The sequence below is a fragment of the Aphelocoma coerulescens genome, unplaced genomic scaffold (assembly GCF_041296385.1).
Source record: "Aphelocoma coerulescens isolate FSJ_1873_10779 unplaced genomic scaffold, UR_Acoe_1.0 HiC_scaffold_616, whole genome shotgun sequence".
In the NCBI taxonomy this organism is placed as follows: domain Eukaryota; kingdom Metazoa; phylum Chordata; class Aves; order Passeriformes; family Corvidae; genus Aphelocoma; species Aphelocoma coerulescens.
In genome coordinates, this window is record NW_027183967.1 from 1 (window position 1) to 27,321 (window position 27,321).

General features: G+C 58.2%; 2 protein-coding genes across 2 annotated transcripts; one reads left to right on the forward strand and one right to left on the reverse strand.

Annotated features, from left to right (window-relative positions):
- The first annotated feature begins 3,228 nt into the window (after positions 1–3,228).
- Positions 3,229–15,678, forward strand: TMEM147 (transmembrane protein 147). Its single transcript, XM_068999874.1, is given in 10 exon segments — positions 3,229–3,466; positions 4,271–4,340; positions 5,293–5,328; positions 5,330–5,359; positions 8,912–8,941; positions 8,943–9,011; positions 9,013–9,050; positions 13,588–13,672; positions 14,624–14,745; positions 15,558–15,678. Coding segments are annotated over 10 exon segments (678 nt in total). The 5' UTR covers positions 3,229–3,389.
- Positions 15,679–17,011: 1,333 nt separating this feature from the next.
- LOC138102119 (potassium-transporting ATPase alpha chain 1-like) lies at positions 17,012–26,774 on the reverse strand (the record flags this gene model as incomplete). Its single annotated transcript, XM_068999873.1, has 7 exons — positions 17,012–17,085; positions 17,694–17,785; positions 19,019–19,120; positions 21,560–21,693; positions 23,056–23,201; positions 24,095–24,218; positions 26,620–26,774. Coding segments are annotated over 7 exons (782 nt in total), but the record flags the coding sequence as incomplete, so codon positions are not given.
- Between the last annotated feature and the right edge of the window lie 547 nt (positions 26,775–27,321).

The following is a 27,321-nucleotide window of genomic DNA, read 5'->3' on the forward strand; positions in this document are numbered from 1 at the left end:
GGGGTTTTAGGGGAATTTGGGGGAATTTAGGGGGATTTGGTGGATTCGGGGGGAGCTCGGGGGCTTTTGGGGGGATTTCGGGAGATTTGGGGTGATTTGGGGGCGCTGGGAGGGGGTCGGGGCGCCCCAAACCGGGGGGGGGATCCCCCCAAAATGAGGGGGGTCTCACCCGAGCACAGCAGCAGCAGCAGCAGCAGCGCCCCCATCAGCCCGGGGGGGGCTCGGGCCATGCTGTGTCCTGGGGACCCCCCAAAAAACCCCCCAAAATCCAGGGTTTTACCCAAAACCCCCTCCCCAATTTCCGATTCCCAAGTCCCACCCAGGGACCCCCAAAATCGGCGTTTTCTCCCCCAAAATCCCTTCAGGAACCCCAAAATCGGGGATTTCTCCCCCAAAATCGGGGATTTCTCCCCCAAAATCCCTTCAGGGACCTCCCAAAACCCCCCCAAAATCCAGGATTTTCCCCCAAACCCCCCTCCCCAATTTCCCGATTCCCAAGTCCCACCAGGGACCCCCAAAATCGGCGTTTCCTCCCCCAAAATCCCTTCAGGAACCCCCAAAATTCCTTCAGGGACCCCCAAAATCGGGGGTTTCTCCCCCAAAATCCTTCAGGGACCCCAAAATCGGCGTTTCCTCCCCCAAAATCCCTTCAGGAACCCCAAAATCGGGGGTTTCTCCCCCAAAATCCCTTCAGGAACCCCAAAATCGGCGTTTCCTCCCCCAAAATCCCTTCAGGAACCCCAAAATCGGCGTTTCCTCCCCCAAAATCCCTTCAGGGACCCCCAAAATCGGGGGTTTCTCCCCCAAAATCCCTTCAGGGACCCCCAAAATCGGCGTTTTCTCCCCCAAAATCGGGGATTTCTCCCCAAAATCCCTTCAGGACCCCCCAAAACCCCCCCAAAATCCAGGGTTTTACCCCAAAACCCCCTCCCCAATTTCCCGATTCCCAAGTCCCACCCAGGGACCTCCAAAATCGGGGATTTTCCCCCCAAAATCCCTTCAGGGACCCCCAAAATTTCTTCAGGAACCCCAAAATCGGCGTTTCCTCCCCCAAAATCCCTTCAGGGATCCCCAAAATCGGGGGTTTCTCCCCCAAAATCCCTTCAGGAACCCCAAAATCGGCGTTTTCTCCCCCAAAATCCCTTCAGGAACCCCCAAAATCCCTTCAGGAACCCCAAAATCGGGATTTCTCCCCCAAAATCCCTTCAGGACCCCCCAAAACCCCCCCAAAATCCAGGATTTTACCCCAAAACCCCCCTCCCCAATTTCCCGATTCCAAGTCCCACCCAGGGACCCCCAAAATCGGGGATTTTCCCCCCAAAATCCCTTCAGGGACCCCCAAAATTTCTTCAGGAACCCCAAAATCTCCCAAAATCCCTTCAGGGACCCCCAAAATCGGCGTTTCCTCCCCCAAAATCCCTTCAGGAACCCCAAAATCGGGGGTTTCTCCCCCAAAATCCCTTCAGGAACCCCAAAATCGGCGTTTCCTCCCCCAAAATCCCTTCAGGAACCCCAAAATCGGCGTTCTCCCCCAAAATCCCTTCAGGGACCCCCAAAATCGGGGGTTTCTCCCCCAAAATCCCTTCAGGGACCCCCAAAATCGGCGTTTTCTCCCCCAAAATCGGGGATTTCTCCCCCAAAATCCCTTCAGGGACCCCCCAAAACCCCCCCAAAATCCAGGATTCTTCCCCAAACCCCCCTCCCCAATTTCCGATTCCCAAGTCCCACCCAGGGAACCCCAAAATCGGGGGTTTCTCCCCCAGAATCCCTTCAGGAACCCCCAAAATCGGCATTTTCTCCCCCAAAATCGGGGGTTTCTCCTCAAAATCCCTTCAGGAACCCCCAAAATCGGGGATTTCTCCCCCAAAAATCCCTTCAGGGACCCCAAAACCCCCCCAAATCCCAGGATTTCCCCCCAAAACCCCCTCCCCAATTCCCCAATTCCCCCCGGGATTTTGGGGGGTCCCCCCCCCGCACCCACCGTTGGTAGCGGCCGCTCCCCGAATCCCCTCCCCCCCCCCGGACCCTCCCATTTATGGGGGTGGGGGGGGGGCGGGGATTTGGGGAGGGGGCAAAGTCCGGGTAAACAGCGGGGGGGGGAGGGGCGGGGATGGGAGACCCCAAAATCCCCCCCCCCCAAAAACCCCAAAATCCACCCTAAAATCCCCTCAGGGATCCCAAATTTCCTTCAAGGACCCCAAATCCCCTCAGGGACCCCAAAATCCTCCCCAGGGACCCTCAAAATCCCCCCCAGGGACCCCAAATTCCCTCTCAGGGACCCCAAATTCCCTCAGGGACCCAAAAATCCTCCCCAGGGACCCTCAAATCCCGCTCAGGGACCCCAAATTCCCTCAGGGACCCCAAAATCCTCCCCAGGGACCCTCAAATCCCCTCAGGGACCCCAAATTCCCTCTCAGGGACCCCAAATTCCCCCCAAACCCCCCCCAGGGACCCCAAAATCCCCCCCAGTGACCCCAAAATCCCCATCCGGGACCCCCAAATCCCCCCAGGGACCCTCAAATTCCCTCAGGAACCCCAAATTCCCTCAGGGACCCCCAAAATCTCCCCCAAAATCCCCCCCAGACCCCCAAAATCCCCCCAGACCCCCCCCGAATCCCCCCCAGGGACCCTCAAATCCCCCCCAGGGACCCCAAATTCCCTCAGGGACCCCCAAATCCCCTCAGGGACCCCAAAATCCCCCCCAGGGACCCCCAAATTCCCTCAGGGACCCCCGAAATCTCCCCCAAAAATCCCCCCCAGACCCCCAAAATCCCCCCAGAGACCCCCCCCGAATCCCCCCCAGGGACCCTCAAATTCCCTCAGGAACCCCAAATTCCCTCAGGGACCCCCAAAATCCCCCCCAAAATCCCCCCCAGACCCCCCCTAATCCCCCAGGGACCCCCAAAATCCCCTCAAGGACCCCAAAATCCCCCCCAGGGACCCCAAATTCCCTCAGGGACCCCCAAAATCCCCCCCCAGGGACCCCAAATTCCCTCAGGGACCCCCAAAATCCCCTCAAGGACCCCAAAATCCCCCCCAGGGACCCCAAATTCCCTCAGGGACCCCCAAAATCCCCCCCAAAATCCCCCCCGGACCCCTCCCCACCCGCGGTGGGCGTAGGCCTCGCTCCCTGACCCCGCCCCCAGGGGGCGTGGCCTCGCTCCCCATTGGTCCGCCAGGCGGAAGTGGCGGCGGAAGTGGCGGCGGAAGTGGGCGGGGCTCCCGCGCCTTCCGTCAGCCCCCGCGGCCGCCGGGGCCCGGACCCGGGAAAGCGCCAAAAATTCCCCCCCCAAAAAATTCCCCCCCAAAATTGCCCCAAAATTGCCCAAAATCGCCTCAAATCGCCCCAAACTGTCCCCGGGAAGCGGCCGGGAGCGCGCGGCGCCGCCATGACCCTGTTCCACTTCGGCAACTGCTTCGCCCTCGCTTATTTCCCCTATTTCATCACCTACAAGTGCAGCGGCCTGTGAGGGACTGGGAGGGACTGGGAGGGGATTGGGAGGGGATTGGGGGGGGACTGGGAGGGACTGAGGGGGACTGGGAGGGGATTGGGAGGGATTGGGATGGACTGGAAGGGACTGGGGGGGGACTGGGAGGGGATTGGGAGGGACTGGGGGGGACTGGGATGGGACTGGGAGGGGAATGGGGGGGACTGGGATGGACTGGGAGGGGGATTGGGGGGGACTGGGATGGACTGGGAGGGGATTTGGGGGGACTGGGAGGATGAACTGGTTCATACTGGGAGGCACTGGGATGGACTGGGGGGGCATTGGGAGGATGAACTGGTTCATACTGGGATGGACTGAGAAGGACTGGGAGCACTGGGATGGACTGGGAGGGACTGGGGGGGACTGGGAGGATGAACTGGTTCGTACTGGGAGGGGATTGGGGGGCACTGGGAGAGCACTGGGAGGCACTGGGGGGGGACTGGGAGGGGAACTGGGAGGAACTGGGGGGCACTGGGAGGGACTGGGAGGATGAACTGGTTCATAATGGTTCATATTGGGAGGGACTGGGAGGGCACTGGAGGCAACTGGGAGGGACTGGGAGGATGAACTGGTGTATACTGGGATGGACTGGGAGGGGACTGGGAGGGGATTGGGGGGCACTGGGAGGGGACTGGGAAGATGAACCGGTCTGTACTGGTCCGTACTGGTCCATACTGGTCCGTACTGGTCTGTACTGGTCCGTACTGGTCCATACTGGTCCGTACTGGTCTGTACTGGTCCGTACTGGTCCATACTGGTTCATACTGGTCTGTACTGGGCAGGTCCGAGTACAGCGCGTTCTGGCGCTGCGTCCAGGCCGGAGCCACCTACGTACTGGTGCAACTGGGAAAGGTGGGGGGGGTACTGGGAGCCCCAAATTCCAACTGGAACCCCCAAAATTGAACTGGGAACCCCCAAATTGAACTGGGAACCCGAAATTCCAACTGGGAACCCCAAATTCCAACTGGGGAACGCCAAAATCCAACTGGGAACCTCCAAATCCAACTGGGAACCCCCAAATTGAACTGGGAACCCGAAATTCCAACTGGGAACCCCCAAATTCAACTGGGAACCCCAAAATTCAACTGGGAACCCCCAAAATTGAACTGGAAACCCCCAAAAGGCAACTGGGAGCCCCCAAATTCCAACTGGGAACCCCCAAAATTGAACTGGGAACCCCCAAAGTCCAACTGGGAACCCCCAGAATTGAACTGGGAACCCCAAAATTGAACTGGGAACCCCCAAATTCCAACTGGGAACCCCAAATTCCAAGTGGGAACCCCCAAAATCCAACTGGGACCCCCAAAATTCACCTGTGACCACCCAAAGTTCACCTGGGACCCCCCCAAAATTCACACTGGGGCCCCCAAAAATCCAACTGGGAACCCCAAACTCCACCTGGGACCCCCCAAAATCCACCTGGGACGCCCCAAAATTCACCTGGGAGGGCCAAAAATCCACCTGGGACCCCCCAAATTCCACCTGAAACCACCCAAAATTCACCTGGGACCCCCAAAATTCATCTGGGAGCCCCCAAGTTCCACCTGGGAACCTCAAATTCCACCTGGGAACCCCCAAAATTCACCTGGGAGGCCAAAAATTCACCTGGGACCCCCCAAAATTCACCTGGGACCCCCCCAAAATTCACCTGAAACCACCCAAATTCCACCTGGGACCCCCAAAGTTCAACTGGGACCCCCCAAAATCCACCTGGGACCCCCCAAATTCCACCTGGGACCCCAAAATCCCTCCGGGGGGGGTTGGGGTCCCCCCTGGGGTCTCTCACCTGTCCCCTCCCCCACAGATGCTGTTCTTGGCCACCTTTTTCCCCACCTGGGAGGGGCCCTTCGGGGGGCTACGACCTGGTGGGGGTGAGTGGAGCCCCAAAATCCCCGGAATTCACCCCAAAACCCTCCCCAAATCACCCCCAAATCACCCTCAAAATCCTCCCCAAAATGCCCCCAAATCATCCCCAAAATCACCCCCAAAATGCCCCCCAAAATCCTTCCCAAATTCACCCCAAATCTCCTGAATTCACCCCAAAATCCCCCCCCAAAATCCCCTCAGAATCCTCCCCAAAATCCTCCCCAAAATTCTCCCAAAATTCCCTCAAATTTCTCTCAAAATTCCGCCAAAATCCTCCCAAATTCACCCCCAAAATCCCTCCCGAATTCCCCCCCAAAATCCTCCCAAATTCCCCTCAAAGTCCTCTCAAAATTACCCCCAAATCACCCCCCCAAAATGCCCCCAATTCACCCCAAAATCCCCTGAATTCACCCCAAAATCCTCCCCAAATCACCCCCCAGAATCCTCCCCAAATTCACCCCAAAATCCCCCCAAATTACCCCAAAAATTCCCCAAATTCACCCCAAATCCCTCCCAAAATCCCCCCCAAAATCCCCATTTTTCACCCCAAACTCCCCCATTTTTCCCAAAATCCCTCATTTCTCCCCAAAATCCCCATTTTCCCCCCAAAATCCCATTTTCCCCCAAACTCACGCTTTTTCCCAAAATCCCCCTTTTTTTCCCAAAATCCCCATTTTCTCTCCAAAATCCCCATTTCCCCCCCAAATCCCCCATTTTTCCCAAAACCCCCATTTTTCCCAAAATGCCCATTTTCCCCAAAACCCCCATTTTTCCCAAACTCCCCAATTCTTCCCAAAATCCCCAATTTTCCCCAAAACCCCCATTTTTTCCCAAAATCCCGATTTCTCCCCAAACCCCCATTTTTTTCCCAAAATCCCCATTTTTTTCCCCCACCCCCCCCCATTTCCCCCCAACCCCCCATTTTCCCCGAAAATCCCCATTTTTTCCCCCAAACTCCCCAATTTTTCCCAAACCCCCCATTTTCCCCAAAATCCGCATTTTCTTCCCAACCTCCCCATTTTTCCCAAAATGCCCATTTTCCCCAAAACCCCCTTTTTCACCCCAAAATCCCTCATTTCTCCCCAAAATCCCCATTTCCCCCCCAAACTTCAAACCCCCATTTTTTCCCCAAACCCCCCATTTTCCCCAAACTCCCCCAATTTTCCCAAAACTCCCCATTTTCCCCAAAACCCCCCTTTTTCACCCCCAAACCCCCATTTTTCCCAAACTCCCCCATTTTCCCCAAAATCCCCATTTTCCCCCCAAAATCCCATTTTCCCCAAACTCACGCTTTTTCCCCCAAATCCCCCTTTTTTCCCCAAAATCCCATTTTCCCCCCAACTCCCCAATTTTTCCCAAACCCCCCTTTTTCCCCAAACTCCCAATTTTTCCCAAAACCCCCATTTTCACCCCAAACTCCCCATTTTTCCCCAAACCCCCTTTTTCCACCCCAAACTCCCCATTTTGCCCAAAATCCCGCTTTTTCTCCCCAAATCCCTCATTTTCCCAAACTCCCCCATTTCCCCAAAATCCCCATTTTTTCCCCAAACCCCCATTTTTCCCAAACTCCCCCATTTTTTCCCCAAAATCCCCATTTTCCCCCCAAAATCCCATTTTCCCCAAACTCACGCTTTTTCCCAAAATCCCGCTTTTTTTCCCCAAAAATCCCCATTTTCCCCCCAACTCCCCAATTTTTCCCAAACCCCCGTTTTTCCCAAACTCCCCATTTTTTCCCCAAACTCCCCATTTTTCCCAAAACCCCCTTTTTCACCCCAAACTCCCCCATTTTGCCCAAAATCCCTCATTTCTCCCCCAAATCCCCATTTCCCCCCCCAAACTTCAAACCCCCATTTTCACCCCAAACTCCCCATTTTTCCCAAACTCCCCCATTTTCCCCCCAAAATCCCATTTTCCCCCAAACTCACGCTTTTTCCCAAAATCCCGCTTTTTTCCCCAAAATCCCCATTTTCACCCCAAACTCCCCCATTTTGCCCAAAATCCCTCATTTTCTCCCCCAAATCCCCATTTCCCCCCCAAACTTCAAACCCCCATTTTCACCCCAAACTCCCCATTTTCCCCAAAACCCCCTTTTTCACCCCAACCCCCCATTTTTCCCAAAATCCCGCTTTTTCTCCCCAAATCCCTCATTTTCCCAAACTCCCCCATTTCCCCCAAAATCCCCATTTTTTCCCCAAACCCCCCATTTTTCCCAAACTCCCCTTTTCCCCCCAAAACCCCCATTTTGCCCAAACCCCCATTTTCCCTAAACTCCCCCATTTTTCCCAAAATCCCCATTTTCCCCCCAAAATCCCATTTCCCCCAAACTCACGCTTTTTCCCCAAATCCCCCTTTTTTCCCCAAAATCCCATTTTCCCCAAACTCCCCCTTTTTTCCCAAAATCCCCATTTTCCCCAAACCCCCATTTTCACCCCAAACTCCCCCAATTTTCCCCCAAACTCCCCATTTTTCCCAAAACCCCCTTTTTCACCCCAAACTCCCCATTTTGCCCCAAATCCCTCATTTCTCCCCCAAATCCCCAATTCCCCCCCAAACTTCAACCCCCCATTTTTTCCCCAAACCCCCCATTTTTCCCAAAACCCCGTTTTTTCACCCCAAACTCCCCATTTTGCCCAAAATCCCGCTTTTTTCTCTCCAAATCCCTCATTTTCCCAAACTCCCCCATTTCCCCAAAATCCCCATTTTTTCCCCAAACCCCCATTTTTCCCAAACTCCCCCATTTTTCCCAAAATCCCCATTTTCCCCCCAAAATCCCATTTTCCCCAAACTCAAACGCTTTTTCCCAAAATCCCACTTTTTTCCCCAAAATCCCCATTTTCCCCCCAACTCCCCAATTTTTTCCCAAACCCCCCGTTTTTCCCAAACTCCCCATTTTTTTCCCAAACTCCCCATTTTTCCCAAAACCCCCTTTTTCACCCCAAATTCCCCATTTTGCCCAAAATCCCTCATTTCTCCCCCAAATCCCCATTTCCCCCCCAAACTTCAAACCCCCATTTTCACCCCAAACTCCCCCATTTTTCCCAAACTCCCCCATTTTCCCCCCAAAATCCCATTTTCCCCAAACTCACGCTTTTTCCCCAAATCCCCCTTTTTTCCCCAAAATCCCCATTTTCCCCCAAACTCCCCAATTTTTCCCAAACCCCCATTTTTTTCCCCAAACCCCCTTTTTTCCCAAAATCCCAATTTCCCCCCAAACTCCCCAATTTTTCCCAAACCCCCATTTTCCCCAAAATCCCAATTTTCCCATAACTCCCCATTTTTCCCAAAACCCCCATTTTCACCCCAAACTCCCCATTTTCCCAAACCCCCTTTTTCACCCCAAACTCCCCATTTTGCCCAAAATCCCGCTTTTTCTCCCCAAATCCCCCCATTTTCCCAAAACCCCCATTTTTTTTCCCAAACTCCCCCTTTTCCCCCCCCCAAACTCCCCATTTTTCCCAAACCCCCATTTTCACCCCAAATCCCCCATTTTTCCCCCAAACCCCCCTTTTTCACCCCAAATTCCCCATTTTGCCCAAAATCCCGCTTTTTCTCCCCAGGAGTTCCTGCGGGCCACCGTGGACGTGGCCCGACCTGGGGGGGCTGCAGCTGGCCCTGGGCCGGGGCGGGGGGAGGGGCGAGCTGCGCATCCTGGTGGCCCGCGCTGGGCTGGGCCAGCGCCGAGCTGCTCACGGCCAGGTGCGGTTTTGGGGCGGTTTGGGGGCGTTTTGGGCATTTTGGGGATTTTTGGGGATTTTTGGGGATTTTTTTAGAATTTTTTTTAGATTTTTTTTGGATTTTTTTCTGATTTTTTTTGGATTTTTTTTTGATTTTTTTTTTATTTTTTGGGGATTTTTTGGAGTTTTTGGGAGGGGTTTGGGAGGGGAAAAAATATTGGGGGATTTGGGGAATTTTGGGGAATTTTTTGGGATTTTTGTTCAATTTTTTGGGAATTTTTTGGATTTTTTTTGGAATTTTTGGGGGGATTTTTTTGGGGAAAAAAAGAATATTGGGGTGAATTTGGGGGGGAGGATTTTGGGGGGGCTTTGGGCTGGGCCAGCGCCGAGCTGCTCACGGCCAGGTGCGGGTTTGGGGCGGTTTGGGGCGTTTTGGGCATTTTGGGGATTTTTGGGGATTTTTTTAGATTTTTTTAAGATTTTTTTTGGATTTTTTTCTGATTTTTTTTGATTTTTTTTTGATTTTTTTTGATTTTTTTTTGATTTTTTGGGAATTTTTTTGAGATTTTTGGGAGGGGCTTGGGAGGGGAAAAAATATTGGGGGATTTGGGGAATTTTGGGGAATTTTTTGGGATTTTTTTCAATTTTTGGGGATTTTTTTAGATTTTTTTTGAATTTTTTTCTGATTTTTTTGGATTTTTTTTGGATTTTTTTTGGATTTTTTTTGATTTTTTTTTTGATTTTTTGGGGATTTTTTGGAGATTTTTGGGAGGGGTTTGGGAGGGGAAAAAATATTGGGGGATTTGGGGAATTTTGGGGAATTTTTTGGGATTTTTGTTCAATTTTTTGGGAATTTTTTGGAATTTTTTTTGCAATTTTTTGGGGGATTTTTTTGGGGAAAAAAAGAATATTGGGGTGAATTTGGGGGGGGGATTTTGGGGGGGCTTTGGGCTGGGCCAGCGCCGAGCTGCTCACGGCCAGGGGCGGTTTTGGGGCGGTTTGGGGCGTTTTGGGCATTTTGGGGATTTTTGGGGATTTTTTTAGATTTTTTTAAGATTTTTTTTGGATTTTTTTCTGATTTTTTTTGATTTTTTTTGATTTTTTTTTTGATTTTTTGGGGATTTTTTGGAGTTTTTGGGAGGAGTTTGGGAGGGGGAAAAATATTGGGGGATTTGGGGAATTTTGGGGAATTTTTTGGGATTTTTTTCAAATTTTTGGGATTTTTTTAGATTTTTTTTTGAATTTTTTTCTGATTTTTTTTGGTTTTTTTGGGGGATTTTTTTTGATTTTTTTTTTTAATTTTTTAGATCTTTTGGGGATTTTTTTGAGATTTTTGGGAGGGGTTTGGGAGGGGAAAAAATATTGGGGGATTTGGGGAATTTTGGGGAATTTTTGGGGATTTTTGTTCAATTTTTTGGGAATTTTTTGGATTTTTTTTGGAATTTTTTGGGGGATTTTTTTGGGGAAAAAAAGAATATTGGGGTGAATTTGGGGGGGAGGATTTTGGGGGGGCTTTGGGCTGGGCCAGCGCCGAGCTGCTCACGGCCAGGTGCGGTTTTGGGGCGGTTTGGGGCGTTTTGGGCATTTTGGGGATTTTTGGGGATTTTTTTAGATTTTTTTAAGATTTTTTTTTTTTTTTGGATTTTTTGGGTATTTTTGGGGGATTTTTGCGGGGATTTTAAGGGGGCTTGGGAGGGGAAAAAATATTGGGGGATTTGGGGAATTTTGGGAAATTTTTTGGGATTTTTTTCAAATTTTTGGGATTTTTTAGATTTTTTTTTGAATTTTTTTCTGATTTTTTTGGATTTTTTCTGATTTTTTTTTGATTTTTTTTTATTTTTTGGGGAATTTTTTGAGATTTTTGGGAGGGGTTTGGGAGGGGGAAAAATATTGGGGGATTTGGGGAATTTTGGGGAATTTTTGGGGATTTTTGGGGATTTTTTTTTTGAATTTTTTTCTGATTTTTTTTGGGTTTTTTGGGGGATTTTTTTTGATTTTTTTTTGGAATTTTTTAGATCTTTTGGGGATTTTTTTGAGATTTTTGGGAGGGGTTTGGGAGGGGAAAAAATATTGGGGGATTTGGGGAATTTTGGGGAATTTTTTGGGATTTTTGTTCAATTTTTTGGGAATTTTTTGGATTTTTTTTGGAATTTTTTGGGGGATTTTTTTGGGGAAAAAAAGAATATTGGGGTGAATTTGGGGGGGAGGATTTTGGGGGGGCTTTGGGCTGTGCCAGCGCCGAGCTGCTCACGGCCAGGTGCGGTTTTGGGGCGGTTTGGGGCGTTTTGGGCATTTTGGGGATTTTTGGGGATTTTTTTAGATTTTTTTTTGAATTTTTTTCTGATTTTTTTTGGGATTTTTTCTGATTTTTTTTGGATTTTTTTTGATTTTTTTTAAATATTTTGGGGATTTTTTTGAGATTTTTGGGAGGGGTTTGGGAGGGGAAAAAATATTGGGGGATTTGGGGAATTTTGGGGAATTTTTGGGGGATTTTTGTTCAATTTTTTGGGAATTTTTTGGATTTTTTTTGGAATTTTTTGGGGGATTTTTTTGGGGAAAAAAAGAATATTGGGGTGAATTTGGGGGGGATTTTGGGGGGCTTTGGGCTGTGCCAGCGCCGAGCTGCTCACGGCCAGGTGCGGTTTTGGGGCGGTTTGGGGCGTTTTGGGCATTTTGGGGATTTTTGGGGATTTTTTTAGAATTTTTTTAGATTTTTTTGGAATTTTTTCTGATTTTTTTTTTTATTTTTTTTTGATTTTTTTTGATTTTTTTAAAATTTTTTGGGGATTTTTTTGAGATTTTTGGGAGGGGTTTGGGAGGGGAAAAAATATTGGGGGATTTGGGGAATTTTGGGGAATTTTTGGGGATTTTTGGGGATTTTTTTTTGAATTTTTTTCTGATTTTTTTTGGGTTTTTTGGGGGATTTTTTTTGATTTTTTTTTGGAATTTTTTAGATCTTTTGGGGATTTTTTTGAGATTTTTGGGAGGGGCTTGGGAGGGGAAAAAATATTGGGGGATTTGGGGAATTTTGGGAAATTTTTTGGGATTTTTTTCAATTTTTTGGGATTTTTTTAGATTTTTTTTTTGAATTTTTTTCTGATTTTTTTGGATTTTTTCTGATTTTTTTGGATTTTTTTTTATTTTTTTTTGATTTTTTGGGGATTTTTTGGAGATTTTTGGGGGGGTTTGGGAGGGGAAAAAATATTGGGGGATTTGGGGAATTTTGGGGAATTTTTTTGGATTTTTTTCAAATTTTTGGGAATTTTTTGGATTTTTTTTGGAATTTTTTGGGGGATTTTTTTGGGGAAAAAAAGAATATTGGGGTGAATTTGGGGGGGGATTTTGGGGGGCTTTGGGCTGTGCCAGCGCCGAGCTGCTCACGGCCAGGTGCGGTTTTGGGGCGGTTTGGGGCGTTTTGGGCATTTTGGGGATTTTTGGGGATTTTTTTAGATTTTTTTTAAGATTTTTTTTTTTTTAATTCTGATTTTTTTTGATTTTTTTTGGATTTTTTGGGTATTTTTGGGGGATTTTTGGGAGGATTTTAAGGGGGCTTGGGAGGGGAAAAAATATTGGGGGATTTGGGGGGATTTTGGGTGATTTTGGGGTGAATTCGGGTGATTTTGGGGTAATTTTGGGGGATTTTGGGGTGAATTTGGGTGATTTTGGGGTGAATTTGGGGGATTTTGTGGGATTTTGGGATGAATTTGGGGCGAACTTGGGGTGAATTTGGGGGATTTTGAGGGGATTTGGGGGTGATTTGGGGTGAATTCGGGTGATTTTGGGGCAAATTTGGGTGATTTTTGGTGAATTCGGGGTGAATTTGGGGTGATTTGGGGTGAATTTGGGTGATTTGGGGAGATTTTGGGGGATTTTGGGTGATTTGGGGTGAATTCGGGTGATTTTGGGGGATTTTGGGGCAAATTTGGGGGATTTTGGGGTGAATTCTGGGTGAATTTTGGTGATTTGGGGGTGAATTTGGGGGATTTTGGGGTGAATTTGGGGGATTTTGGGGCAAATTCGGGGGATTTTGTGGTGAATTTAGGTGATTTTGGGGTGATTTTTGGTGATTTGGGGTGAATTTGGGTGTATTTGGGGTGATTTGGGGTGATTTTAGGTGATTTTGGGTGATTCTGGGTGATTTTAGGTGATTTTGGGGGTTTTTGGGGTGATTTTAGGTGATTCTGGGTGAATTTGGGGTGATTTTGGGATTTTTTTGGGTGATTTTTGGGTGATTTTGGGGTTTTTTGGGTGATTTTGGGGTGATTTTGGGGTTTTTTGGGTGATTTTGGGTGAGTTTGGGGTTTTTTGGGTGATTTTGGGGTTTTTTTTGGGTGATTTTGGGGTGATTTTTGGGTGAATTTGGGGTGATTTTGGGGTGATTTTGGGGTTTTTTGGGTGATTTTGGGGTGATTTTGGGTTTTTTGTGTGATTTTGGGGTGATTTTGGGGTTTTTTGTGTGATTTTGGGGTGATTTTGGGGTTTTTTTGGGGTTTTTTGGGTGATTTTGGGGTTTTTTTGGGTGATTTTGGGGTGATTTTGGGGTTTTTGGGCTCCCCCAGGTGTGTCCCGCTGTGGGTGGGGGCGCGGGGGGTGGAGTTCGACTGGAGGCACCTCCAGATGGGGCTGGACTCCAACATCAGCCTGGTGAGACTGGGAGCAACTGGGAGCGACTGGGAGGGACTGGGAGGGACTGGGGGGCACTGGGGGGCACTGGGAGGGACTGGGAGGGAACTGGGAGGGGATTGGGAGGGGGTTTGGGGGACTGGGATCAAACTGGGAGCAACTGGGAGGGGATTGGGGGGGACTGGGGGGGACTGGGATGGAACTGGGAGGGACTGGGAGGCACTGGGAGGGGATTGGGGGGGACTGGGAGGCACTGGGAGGGAACTGGGAGGGGATTGGGAGGGACTGGGAGGTCTTTGGCCAGTTCCTAACTGGTCCATACTGGTCTGTACTGGTCCGTACTGGTCCCTAACCGGTCCATACTGATCCCTAACTGGTCCATACTGGTCCATACCAGTCTCTAACCAGTCCCTAACTGCTCTGTACTGGTCCCTAACTGGTCCATACTGGTCCTTAACCGGTCCGTACTGGTCCCTAACTGGTCCGTACTGGTCCCTAACCGGTCCATACTGGTCCCTAAATGGTCGGTACTGATCCCTAACTGGTCCATACCGGTCCCTAACTGGTCCGTACTGGTCCATACTGGTCCCTAACTGGTCCATACTGGTCCGTACCGGTCCCTAACTGGTCCATACTGGTCCGTACTGGTCCGTACCGGTCCCTAACCGGTCCATACTGGTCCCTAACCGGTCCGTACTGGTCCGTACCGGTCCGTACTGGTCCCTAACCGGTCCGTACTGGTCCGTACCGGTCCCTAACCGGTCCGTACTGGTCCGTACTGGTCCCTAACCGGTCCGTACCGGTCCCTAACCGGTCCGTACTGGTCCGTACTGGTCCCTAACCGGTCCGTACCGGTCCCTAACCGGTCCGTACTGGTCCGTACTGGTCCGTACCGGTCCCTAACCGGTCCGTACCGGTCCCTAACCGGTCCATACCGGTCCCTAACCGGTCGGTACCGGTCCGTGCCCCCAGGTGCGCCACGTGGCCGCGGCCGCGCTGCTCTGGGCCTCGGGGCGCCACGACCTCCCCTCCCCCCTGCGGCTGCCCCTGGGGGGGCTCCTGGCGGCCGCGGCCTACGAGGGGTTCCTGACCGGGTATGGGGGAGGGGCGGGGTGGGGGAGGGGCTGAGGGGGTGGGGGAGGGGCTGGGGGGTGGGGGAGGGGCCTAGGAGGGATTCCTGACCGGGTATGGGGGAGGGGCTGGGGGGGGGGAGGGGCTGGGGGGGTGGGGGAGGGGCTGAGGGGGTGGGGGAGGGGCCTACGAGGGGTTCCTGACTGGGGATGGGGGAGGGGCGATGTGGGTTGGGGGAGGGGTCCCTGATGGGGTGAAGGGGGTGGGGGAGGGGTTTGGGGATTTGGGGAGGGGGCTCAGGGGTGGGGGAGGGGCTCACGGGTGGGGGAGGGGTTTGGGGATTTGGGGAGGGGGCTGTGGGAAAGGGGGGCGTGGCCAGCAAGGGGGGGGCGGTGCCGGAAGTGGGCGTGGCATCAGGGAGGGGTGGATTTGTAAGCGTGACCGGAAGTGGGTGTGGCCGGCGGTGGGCGTGGCCGGAAGTGGGTGTGATCGATGGTGGGCGTGGCCTGAAGTGGGCGTGGCCTCATGGCGGAATGGGCGACTTTTAAGGGCGTGACCAGAAGTGGGCGTGGCCCCAGGGAGGGAGGGGCGGCTTTGGGGGCGTGGCCGGAAGTGGGTGTGACCAAAGGTGGGCGTGGCCTGGCCGGTGGTGGGCGTGGCCGGAAGTAGGTGTGGCCGGGAGGGATGTGTCACCGGAAGTGGGTGTGCTCGATGGTGGGCGTGTCCGGAAGTGGTGTGTAACAGGAAGTGGGCGTGTGTCCGGAAGTGGGCGTGCCCGGAAGTGGGCGTGTCCGGAAGTGGGCGTGCCCGCTGAGGCCCCGCCCCTCTCCCGCAGGTGGGCGGGGCAGGCGCTGGGGCTCGGGCCCTGGGGGGCGCTGGGGCTGCGGGCGCTGGGCGCGGCCGCCCTGGGCCTGGGGGCGCTGCGGCTGCTGGTGCCACTGCTGCCCCCGCCCTGAGCCCGCCTGGGCGCACCTGGGAGCGACTGGGAGCAACCGGGAGCGACCGGGAGCGACCGGGAGCGACTGGGAGCAACTGGGAGCGACTGGGAGCGCCTGGGAGCAACTGGGAGCGACTGGGAGCGCCTGGGAGCGACTGGGAGCGACTGGGAGCGCCTGGGAGCAACTGGGAGCGCCTGGGAGCGACTGGGAGCGCCTGGGAGCAACTGGGAGCAACTGGGAGCACACCTGGGAGCAACTGGGAGCGCCTGGGAGCAACTGGGAGCACACCTGGGAGCAACTGGGAGCGCCTGGGAGCAACTGGGAGCGCCTGGGAGTGACTGGGAGCGCCTGGGAGTGACTGGGAGCGCCTGGGAGTGACTGGGAGCGCCTGGGAGCACACCTGGGAGCAACTGGGAGCGACTGGGAGCAACTGGGAGCACACCTGGGCACACCTGGGAGTACCTGGGCATTCCTGAGCCCATCTGAGCCTACCTTGGCTCACCTGGGCACACCAGAGCCCACCTGGGCACACAGGAGCCCATCTGAGCCCACCTGGGCACACCTGGGCACACCTGAACCCACTTGAGCCCACCTGGGCACACCAGGGCACAGCAGAGCCCACCTGGGCATGCCAGAGCACACCTGGGCTCACCTGGGCATGCCAGAGCCCATCTGAGCCCACCTGAACCCACCTGGGCATGCCGGAGCCCACCTGGGCACACCTGAGCCCATCTGTGCCCACCTGAGTGTATCTGGGCACACCTGGGCCCACCTGAACCCATCTGGGCACACCTGAGCTCATCTGTGCCCACCTGAGCCCACCTGGGCACACCTGAGCTCATCTGTGCCCACCTGAGTGCATCTGGGCACACCTGGGCCCACCTGAGCTCATCTGTGCCCACCTGAGTGCATCTGGGCACACCTGGGCCCACCTGAACCCATCTGGGCACACCTGAGCCCATCTGTGCCCACCTGGGCACACCTGGGCATGCCTGAGCTCATCTGTGCCCACCTGGGCACACCTGAGCCCATCTGTGCCCACCTGAGCGCACCTGAGCCCACCTGGGCACACCGGAGCCTCCGCGTGGCACCGACAGGTGTGGGGGGAGGGGGCCCAGGTGCGCTGCAGCTGCCGCTGCCCCTCCCCCCCTCCCCGTACCCCCCCCCCCCCGCGCAATAAAGGCCGCTGGGCACACCTGGGCACACCTGGGCACACCTGGCAGAGTTGTCCGAGTCTTTATTTGGGGGGAGGGGTGCGGGGGGAAGGGGGAGGGGGAGGTTGGGGGTTTGGGGAGGGGGCTCAGGTGGGCTCCGAGGGGGCTCCCAGGTGCCCCCAGGTGCCCCCCAGGTGCCCGCAGGTGCCCGCAGGTGCCCGCAGGTGCCCCGGCCGCTCCCGTCAGTAGTAGAGCTCCCGGTCCCACCAACCTGGCAAGAGACAAGGTGGGCAGGTGAGGGGGGGGCAGCACCCGGGTACCCCCAGGTGTGCCCCAGGTGTGCCCCAGGTGCCCCCAGCTCCCCCCAGCTCCCCCCAGCTCCCCCCAGGTGTACCCCAGGTGTGCCCCAGGTGCCCCCCAGCTTCCCCCAGGTACCCCCCAGATGCCCCCAGATGCCCCCAGTTCCCCCCAGGTACCCCCCAGCTCTCCCCAGGTGCCCCCCAGGTACCCCCTGGTGCCCCCCAGGTGTGCCCAGATGCCCCCAGCTGCCCCCAGCTGCCCCCCAGGTGTGCCCAGGTACCCCCCCGGTGCCCCCCAGGTGCCCCCAGGTACCCCCCAGGTGCCCCCAGCTGCCCCCTAGGTGTGCCCAGCTGCCCCCCAGGTGTGCCCAGGTGCCCCCAGGTACCCCCCAGGTGCCCCCAGCTGCCCCCCAGGTACCCCCCAGGTGTGCCCAGATGCCCCCCAGGTGCCCCCAGGTGTGCCCAGGTGCCCCCAGGTGCCCCTAGGTGCCCCCAGGTGTGCCCAGCTGCCCCCCAGGTGTGCCCAGGTACCCCCCACATGCCCCCAGGTGCCCCCCAGGTGTGCCCAGGTGCCACTCACTGCCCGGGTGCCGGCGCACTCCGAGTTTCCGGATCTCGTCGTAGACGAGGATGAGGAGCCCGAAGGGCATCGGCACCAACCACCACTGGAACCTGCGGGAGGGGCGGGGCACGCGCTGGCGGGCGCCCAGGTGTGCCCAGGTGTGCCCAGGTGTGCCCAGGTGTGCCCCAGGTAAGCCCACGGGGGTCCTAGGTGTGCCCCAGGTGTGCCCAGGTGTGCCCAGAGGGGTCCCAGATGTGCCCGGGGGGTCCCAGGTGCGCCCAAGGCTCCCAGGTGAGCCCAGGTGTGTCCCAGGAGGTGCCCAGGAAATGCCCAGGTGTGCCCTGGGGGGTCCCAGGTGCGCCCAGGGGGGTCCCAGATACGTGGGGGGGGGGGGGGTCGGTCCCAGGTGTGCCCAGGGAGTCCCAGGTGTGGCCCAGGTGTGTTCCAGGAGGTGCCCAGGAAATGCCCAGGTGTGCCCCAGGTGCGCCCAGGTGTGCCCAGGGAGTCCCAGGTGTGCCCCACGTGTGTTCCAGGAGGTGCCCAGGAGATGCCCAGGTGTGCCCCAGGGGGTCCCAGGTGTGCCCAGGTGGGTCCCAGGTGTGTGAGGGGGTCCCAGGTGGGTCCCAGGTGCCATGGGGGGGTCCCAGATGAGCCCAAGGGGTGCCCAGGTGGGTCCCAGGTGCCCAAGGGGGTCCCAGGTGTGCTCAGGGGGGTCCCAGATGAGCCCAAGGGGTGCCCAGGTGGGTCCCAGGTGGGTCCCAGGTGTGCCCAGGTGGGTCCCAGGTGCCCAGGGGGGTCCCAGGGGGGTCCCAGGTGCCCAGGTGGGTCCCAGGTGGGTGCCAGGTGTGCTCAGGGGGGTCCCAGGTGCCCAGGGGGGTCCCAGGGGGGTCCCAGGTGGGTCCCAGGTGGGTCCCAGATGCCCAGGGGGGTCCCAGGGGGGTCCCAGGTGGGTCCCAGGTGGGTCCCAGATGCCCAGGGAGGTCCCAGGTGGGTCCCAGGTGCCCAGGGGGGTCCCAGGGGGGTCCCAGGTGGGTCCCAGATGCCCAGGTGGATCCCAGGTGGGTGCCAGGTGCCCAGGGAGGTCCCAGGTGGGTCCCAGGTGCCCAGGGAGGTCCCAGGGGGGTCCCAGGGGGGTCCCAGGTGGGTCCCAGGTGGGTCCCAGGTGGGTCCCAGGTGGGTCCCAGGTGCCCAGGGAGGTCCCAGGGGGGTCCCAGGGGGGTCCCAGGTGGGTCCCAGGTGGGTCCCAGGTGGGTGCCAGGTGCCCAGGTGGGTCCCAGGTGGGTCCCAGGTGGGTGCCAGGTGCCCAGGTGGGTCCCAGGTGGGCGCCAGGTGCGCGGGCACACCTGATGGGCATGAAGTTGAAGACGTTGGGCATGCCCGGGCAGTAGCAGAGGAAGCAGCCGATGGACACCTGGAACACGATGGCCACCACCAGGATGCGGTTCCTGCCGGACAGACGGACGGACGGGCACAGCTGTGGCACCTGTGCCACCTGGACGGGCTGTGGCACCTGTGGCACCTGCACAGGCTGTACCACCTGTGTCATCTGTGCCATCTGTAACACCTATAACACCTGTGCCACCTGGACGGGCTGTGGCACCTGTGCAGCCTATGCCACCTGTGCCACCTGTGCTACCTGTACAGCCTGTGGCACCTGTGCAGCCTATGCCACCTGTGCCACCTGGACGGGCTGTGCCACCTGTGCCACCTGGACGGGCTGTGCCACCTGTGGCACCTGCACAGGCTGTACCACCTGTGTCGTCTGTGCCATCTGTAACACCTATAACACCTGTGGCACCTGTGCCACCTGTGCTACCTGTACAGGCTGTGCCACCTGTGCCACCTGTGCCACCTGTACAGACAGTGCCACCTGTGCCACCTGTGTCATCTGTGCCATCTGTAACACCTATAACACCTGTGGTACCTGTGCCACCTGTGCTACCTGTACAGGCTGTGCTACCTGTGCCACCTGTGCTACCTGTACAGCCTGTGGCACCTGTGCAGCCTATGCCACCTGTGCCACCTGGACGGGCTGTGCCACCTGTGCCACCTGTACGGGCTGTGGCACCTGTGGCACCTGCACAGGCTGTACCACCTGTGTCGTCTGTGCCATCTGTAACACCTATAACACCTGTGGCACCTGTGCCACCTGTCCAGGCTGTGCCACCTGTGCCACCTGTGTTGTCTGTGCCGTCTGTAACACCTGTGCCATCTGTGCCATCTGTACAGGCTGTGCCACCTGTGCCACCTGTACAGGCTATGTCAGCTGTGGTACCTGTGCAGCCTATGCCATCTGTGCCACCTGTGCTACCTGTACAGGCTGTGCTACCTGTGCCACCTGTGGCACCCGTACAGGCTATGCCACCTGTGCCACCTGTGCTACCTGTACAGGCTATGCCACCTGTGCCACCTGTGCCACCTGTACAGGCTGTGCCACCTGTGCCACCTGTGCTACCTGTACAGGCTATGCCACCTGTGCCACCTGTGCCACCTGTACAGGCTATGCCACCTGTGGCACCTGTACAGGCTATGCCACCTGTGCCACCTGTGCTACCTGTACAGGCTGTGCCACCTGTGCCACCTGTGTCGTCTGTGCCATCTGTAACACCTATAACACCTGTGGCACCTGTGCCACCTGTGTCACCCGTACAGGCTGTGCTACCTGTACAGGCTATGTCAGCTGTGGTACCTGTGCAGCCTATGCCACCTGTGCCACCTGTGCTACCTGTACAGGCTATGCCACCTGTGCCACCTGTACAGGCTGTGCCACCTGTGCCACCTGTACAAGCTGTGCCACCTGTGCAGCCTATGCCATCTGTGCCACCTGTGCTACCTGTACAGGCTGTGCTACCTGTGCCACCTGTGGCACCCGTACAGGCTGTGCCACCTGTGCCACCTGTACAGGCTGTGCCATCTGTGCCACCTGTACAAGCTGTGCCACCTCTGCAGCCTATGCCACCTGTGCCACCTGTACAGGCTATGCCACCTGTGCCACCTGTGCTACCTGTACAGGCTGTGTTACCTGTGCCACCTGTGGCACCCGTACAGGCTGTGCCACCTGTGCCACCTGTGCAGCCTATGCCACCTGTGCCACCTGTGCTACCTGTACAGGCTGTGCTACTTGTGCCACCTGTACAGGCTGTGCCACCTGTGCCACCTGTGGCACCGGTACAGGCTGTGCCACCTGTGGCACCTGTGGCACCTGTACGGACAGTGCCACCTGTGCTACCTGTGCCTTGCGGATGAGCACCTCCCCCTGCCCCAGGTGTGCCCCCAGGTGCCCCCAGGCATGCCCAGGTGCCCCCAGCTGTGCCCAGATGTGCCCAGGTGCCCCCAGGTGCCCCCAGGTGTGTGTGTGCCCAGGTGTGCCCAGGTGTGCCCAGGTGTCCCCAGGTGCCCCCCCTGGGTACCGCAGCGCCCCCTGCTGGAGCAGGGACAGCCAGCGTGTCTTGCGGATGAGTACCCCCCACTGCCCAGGTGTGTCTGTGCCCAGGTGTGCCCCAGGTGTGCCCAGGTGTGCCCAGGTGCCCCCAGGTGTGTCTGTGCCCAGGTGCCCCCAGGTGCCCCCAGGTGCCCCCCCCGGGTACCACAGTGCCCCCTGCTGGAGCAGGGACAGCCAGCGTGTCTTGCGGATGAGCGCCCCCCACTGCCCAGGTGTGTCTGTGCCCAGGTGCCCCCAGGTGTGTCTGTGCCCAGGTGCCCCCAGGTGCCCCCAGGTGTGCCCAGGTACCCCCAGGTGCTCCCAGGTGTGCCCAGGTGTGCCCCAGGTGTGCCCAGGTGCCCCCAGGTGTGCCCAGGTGTGCCCCAGGTGTGCCCAGGTGTGCCCAGGTGCCTCCAGGTGTGCCCAGGTGCCCCCAGCTGCCCCCAGGTGCCCCCCCCGGTACCGCAGCGCCCCCTGCTGGAGCAGGGACAGCCGGCGGGTCTTGCGGATGAGGACGTCGGCGATCTGGCACATCTCGATGCTGATGAAGAAGACGGTGTAGCAGGTGTACTGCTGGTAGCGGCGCTGGGCGAACGTCTGCGCGGGCACCGGGCACGGCTCAGGTGAGCGCGGGCACCGCTCAGGTGAGCGCGGGCAGCAGGCACGGCTCAGGTGAGCGCGGGCACCGCTCAGGTGAGCGCGGGCACCGCTCAGGTGAGCGCGGGCAGCGGGCACGGCTCAGCGCGGGCGCGCCCCAGGTGAGCGCGGGCAGCGGGCACGGCTCAGCGCGGGCGCGCCTCAGGTGAGCGCGGGCACGCCTCAGGTGAGCGCGGGCAGCGGGCACGGCTCAGCGCGGGCACGCCTCAGGTGAGCGCGGGCACCGGGCTCAGGGGCTCAGGTGGGCGCGGGCACGCCTCAGGGGTACGGGTCAGCCCGGGCACGCCTCAGGTGAGCGCGGGCTGGGCTCAGGAGCTCAGGTGGGCGCTGGGCCGGGCTCAGGGGCTCAGGTGGGCGTGGGCGGGGCTCAGGTGAGCACGGGCGGGGCTCAGGGGCTCAGGTGAGTATGGGTGGGGCTTAGGAAAACTCTGGGTGGGGCTCAGGTGAGGCTGGGCGGGGCTCAGGGCAGCACTGGGTGGGGCTTAGGTGAGTGTGGGTGGGGCTCAGGGGCTCAGGTGAGTGCTGGGCCGGGCTCAGGTGAGGCTAGGTCGGGCTCAGGGGCTCAGGTGAGGCTGGGCTGGGCTCAGGTGACGCTAGCCCGGGCTCAGGTGAGGCTGGGTGGGGCTCAGGTGAGGCTAGCCCGGGCTCAGGCGAGGCTAAGCCGGGCTCAGGTGAGGCTGCGTGGGGCTCAGGTGAGGCTGCGTGGGGCTCAGGTGACGCTAGCCCGGGCTCAGGCGAGGCTAGGCCGGGCTCAGGTGAGGCTAGGCCGGGCTCAGGGGCTCAGGTGAGGCTAGCCTAGGCTCAGGCGAGGCTAGGCCAGGCTCAGGTGAGGCTGGGTGGGACTCAGGTGAGGCTAGCCCGGGCTCAGGTGACGCTAGGCCGGGCTCAGGTGAGGCTAAGCCGGGCTCAGGTGAGGCTAGGCCGGGCTCAGGTGAGGCTAGGCCGGGCTCAGGGGCTCAGGTGAGGCTAGCCTAGGCTCAGGTGAGGCTAGGCCGGGCTCAGGTGAGGCTAGGCCGGGCTCAGGGGCTCAGGTGAGGCTAGCCTAGGCTCAGGTGAGGCTAGGCCGGGCTCAGGTGAGGCTAGGCCGGGCTCAGGGGCTCAGGTGAGGCTAGCCCGGGCTCAGGTGAGGCTAGCCCGGGCCCAGGTGACGCTAGGCCGGGCTCAGGTGAGGCTAGGCCGGGCCCAGGTGACGCTAGGCCGGGCTCAGGTGAGGCTAGCCTAGGCTCAGGTGAGGCTAGGCCGGGCTCAGGCAAGGCTAGGCCGGGCTCAGGTGAGCCCCGGAGGCGCAGTGGCCACACCCACCCACTGCTGGCCGTAGCTGTCCTGCAGCTCCTGCTCGTGAGGGTCCTCCCAGCGCGGCCGCAGGCCCAGCACCAGCAGTGGCCACCAGCCCTCCTGGGCCATGGCCACGAAGTAGTCGGTGAAGCCGGCAAAGGACTGGATGGCACCTGCGGGGCGGGGGAGGGGACAGGTGGGCAAAGGAGGCGGCTGGGGGGGCAGCCAGGTAGCCCCAGCCCAGGTGTGGGGGCACCCAGGTAGCCCCCGCCCCAGGTAGCCCCATCCCAGGTGGCCCCAGCCCAGGTGTGGGGGCACCCAGCTAACCCCAAATTCAGGTAGTCCCAGCCCAGGTAACCCCACGCCAGGTAGCCCAGCCCAGGTAGCCCCACCCCAGGTGTGGGATCCCCCAGGTAGCCTATCCCAGGTAGCCCCACCCCAGGTAGCCCCAGCCCCAGGTAGCTCCAGCCCAGGTGTGGGGGCACCCAGGTAGCCCCAGCCCCAGGTAGCCCCACCCCAGGTACCCCCACCCCCAGTAGCCCACCCCAGGTAGCCCCACCCCAGGTAGTCCCAGCCCAGGTAGCCCCACCCTAGGTAGCCCCACCCCAGATAGCCCAACCCCAGGTAGCCCAGCCCAGGTAACCCCAGCCCAGGTAACCCCACGCCAGGTAGCCTAGCCCAGGTAGCCCACCCCAGGTGTGGGATCACCCAGGTAGCCCCACCCCCAGTAGCCCCACCCCCAGTAGCCCCACCCCCAATAGCCCCACCCCAGGTAGCCCCAGCCCAGGTAGCCCACCCCAGGTAGCCCACCCCCAGGTAGCCCCACCCCAGGTAGCCCAGCCCAGGTGGCTCGAGTTCTAGGTGTGGGATCACCCAGGTAGCCCCACCCCAGGTACCCCACCCCAGGTAGCCCACCTCAGGTAGCCGCACCCCCAGGTACCCCCACCCCCAGGTAGCCCAGCCCAGGTAGCCCCACCCCCAGGTAGCCCACCCCAGGTACCCCCACCCCCAGGTAGCCCAGCCCAGGTAGCCCCAGCCCCAGGTAGCCCAGCCCTGCCCCCCTCACCGATCTGGAAGTAGGAGTAGGTGGCCAGGGGCTCGTTGACCAGGCGGTCGCGGCGGGGGTTGCGCGGTTTCAGGTGCATGATGTCGCTCTCGGCGCGCTCGTACGCCAGCGACACCGACGGGAACTGCGGGCACCGGGCACAGGTGAGACCCCGCCCCCGCCCCCGCCCCGGGCACGGCTGCGCACCTGGGGCACCCGAAATGCACCTGGGGCACCCAAAAATGGAGCCCAAAATGCACCTGGGGCACCCCCGAAATGGAACCCAAAAGGCACCTGGGGCACCCGAAATGCACCTGGGGGAGCCCAAAACGCACGTGGGGCACCCAAAAATGGAGCCCAAAATGCACCTGGGGCACCCCAAAATGCACCTGGGGCACCCGAAATGCACCTGGGGCACCCCAAAATGCACCTGGGGCACCCCAAAATGCACCTGGGGCACCCCAAATGCACCTGGGGCACCCAAAAATGGAGCCCAAAATGCACCTGGGGCACCCAAAATGCACGTGGGGCACCCGAAATGCACCTGGGGCACCCCAAAATGCACCTGGGGCACCCAAAAATGGAGCCCAAAATGCACCTGGGGCACCCAAAATGCACCTGGGGCACCCGAAATGGAGCCCAAAATGCACCTGGGGCACCCAAAATGCACCTGGGGCACCCAAAAATGGAGCCCAAAATGCACCTGGGGCACCCAAAATGCACCTGGGGCACCCAAAAATGGAGCCCAAAATGCACCTGGGGCACCCCAAATGCACCTGGGGCACCCAAAAATGGAGCCCAAAATGCACCTGGGGCACCCAAAATGCACCTGGGGCACCCGAAATGGAGCCCAGAATGCACCTGGGGCACCCCAAAATGCACCTGGGGCACCCCAAAATGCACCTGGGGCACCCCCGAAATGCACCTGGGGCACCCGAAATGCACCTGGGGCACCCCCGAAATGCACCTGGGGCACCCAAAATTCACCTGGGGCACCCGAAATGGAGCCCAAAATGCACCTGGGGCACCCGAAATGGAGCCCAAAATGCACCTGGGGCACCCCAAAATGGAGCCCAAAAGGCACCTGGGGCACCCAAAATGCACCTGGGGGAGCCCAAATGCACCTGGGGCACCCAAAATGCACCTGGGACACCCAAAATGGAGCCCAAAATGCACCTGGGGCACCCAAAATGCACCTGGGGCACCCCAAAATGGAGCCCAAAAGGCACCTGGGGCACCCAAAATGCACCTGGGGGAGCCCAAATGCACCTGGGGCACCCAAAATGCACCTGGGACACCCAAAATGGAGCCCAAAATGCACCTGGGGCACCCAAAATGCACCTGGGGCACCCCCGAAATGCACCTGGGGGAGCCCAAAATGCACCTGGGGCACCCAAAATGCACCTGGGGCACCCAAAAATGCACCTGGGGCACCCCAAAAGGCACCTGGGGCACCCCCGAAATGCACCTGGGGCACCCAAAATGCACCTGGGGGAGCCCAAAATGCAGCTGAGGGACCCCAAATCCTCCTGAGAAGCCCCAGGTGCCCCCCAGGTGTGCCCAAGTACCCCCAGATGCCCCCCGGATGCCCCCAGGTGTCCCCGGGTGCCCCCCAAGTGTCCCCAGGCGAGCCCAGCTGCCCCCCAGATGTCCCCTAGTACCCCCCAGGTGTGCCCAGGTGTGCCCAGCTGCCCCCCAGGTGTGCCCAGGTGCCCCCCAGCTGGCCCCCAGCTGCCCCCCAGGTGTCCCGAGACCCCTCCCCAGCTCCCCCCAGCTCCCCCCAGGTGCCCCCAGCTGCCCCCCAGGTGTGCCCAGGTGCCCCCCAGGTGCCCCCAGGTGAGCCCAGGTGACCTCTAGGTGATCCCAGGTGCCCCCAGCTGCCCCCCAGGTATCCCGAGACCCCTCCCCAGCTCCCCCCAGCTCCCCCCAGGTGCCCCCAGCTCCCCCCAGCTCCCCCCAGGTGTGCCCAGGTGCCCCCAGCTGCCCCCCAGGTGCCCCCAGCTCCCCCCAGGTGCCCCCCAGGTGCCCCCAGGCGAGCCCAGGTGACCTCTAGGTGATCCCAGCTCCCCCCAGCTGCCCCCCAGGTGTGCCCAGGTGCCCCCCAGGTGCCCCCAGGTGAGCCCAGGTGACCTCTAGGTGATCCCAGGTGCCCCCAGCTGCCCCCCAGGTGTGCCCAGCTGCCCCCCAGGTGTGCCCAGCTGTCCCCCAGGTGTGCCCAGGTGCCCCCCAGCTGCCCCCAGCTGTCCCCCAGGTGTGCCCAGGTGCCCCCCAGCTGCCCCCAGCTGCCCCCCAGGTGTGCCCAGGTGCCCCCCAGCTGCCCCCCAGCTGCCCCCCAGGTGTCCCGAGACCCCTCCCCAGCTCCCCCCAGCTCCCCCCAGGTGCCCCCAGCTCCCCCCAGCTCCCCCCAGGTGCCCCCAGCTCCCCCCAGCTCCCCCCAGGTGTGCCCAGGTGCCCCCCAGGTGCCCCCAGGTGTGCCCAGCTGCCCCCCAGGTGTGCCCAGCTGCCCCCCAGGTGCCCCCCAGGTGCCCCCCAGGCGCCGCGCTCACGATGTCGGTGCAGAGCTCGATGAAGAGGATGGTGATGCAGCCCAGCGGCAGCGGCACGCTGGCCGTGATGTAGATCAGGTACGGCGTCAGCTCGGGGATGTTCTTGGTCAGCGTGTAGGCGATGGACTTCTTCAGGTTGTCGAAAATCAGCCGGCCTGAAACGGGGCGAAAAGAGGGGAAATCGGGCAAAAACGGGGGGAAAAAAAATAACGGAGGGGGAGAAGGAAAGGAGGGGAGGGGAGGAAAAGGGGGGATGGTGAGGAAAGGGTGAGGGAGGGGAATGATGGAAAAAGGAGGGAAAGGAAGGAAAAATAATGATGAAGGTGAGGGGAAGGTGATGAAAAAACAATGAAAAGGCAAAAAAAAGGAAAAAAAAAAAAACAAGTAGAAAAGTAGCAAAAAAATGGCAGAAAAACGACAGAAAAACGACAAAAAAAGCAACAGAAAAACGACAAAAAATGGCAGAAAAACGACAGAAAAACGACGAAAAAAGCAACAGAAAAACGACAAAAAAAGAGAGAAAAACGACAAAAAAAACCAAAAAAAGACCAAAAAAACAGACAAAAAAGCCCCGAAAAAAAACCCAAAAAACCAACCAAAATAAACACAAGAAAAGCCACCAAAAAACCCCAAAAAACGACCAAAAAAACCACAAAAAACTACGAAAAAAACCCAAAAACCCAAAAAGCCACCAAAAAAAAC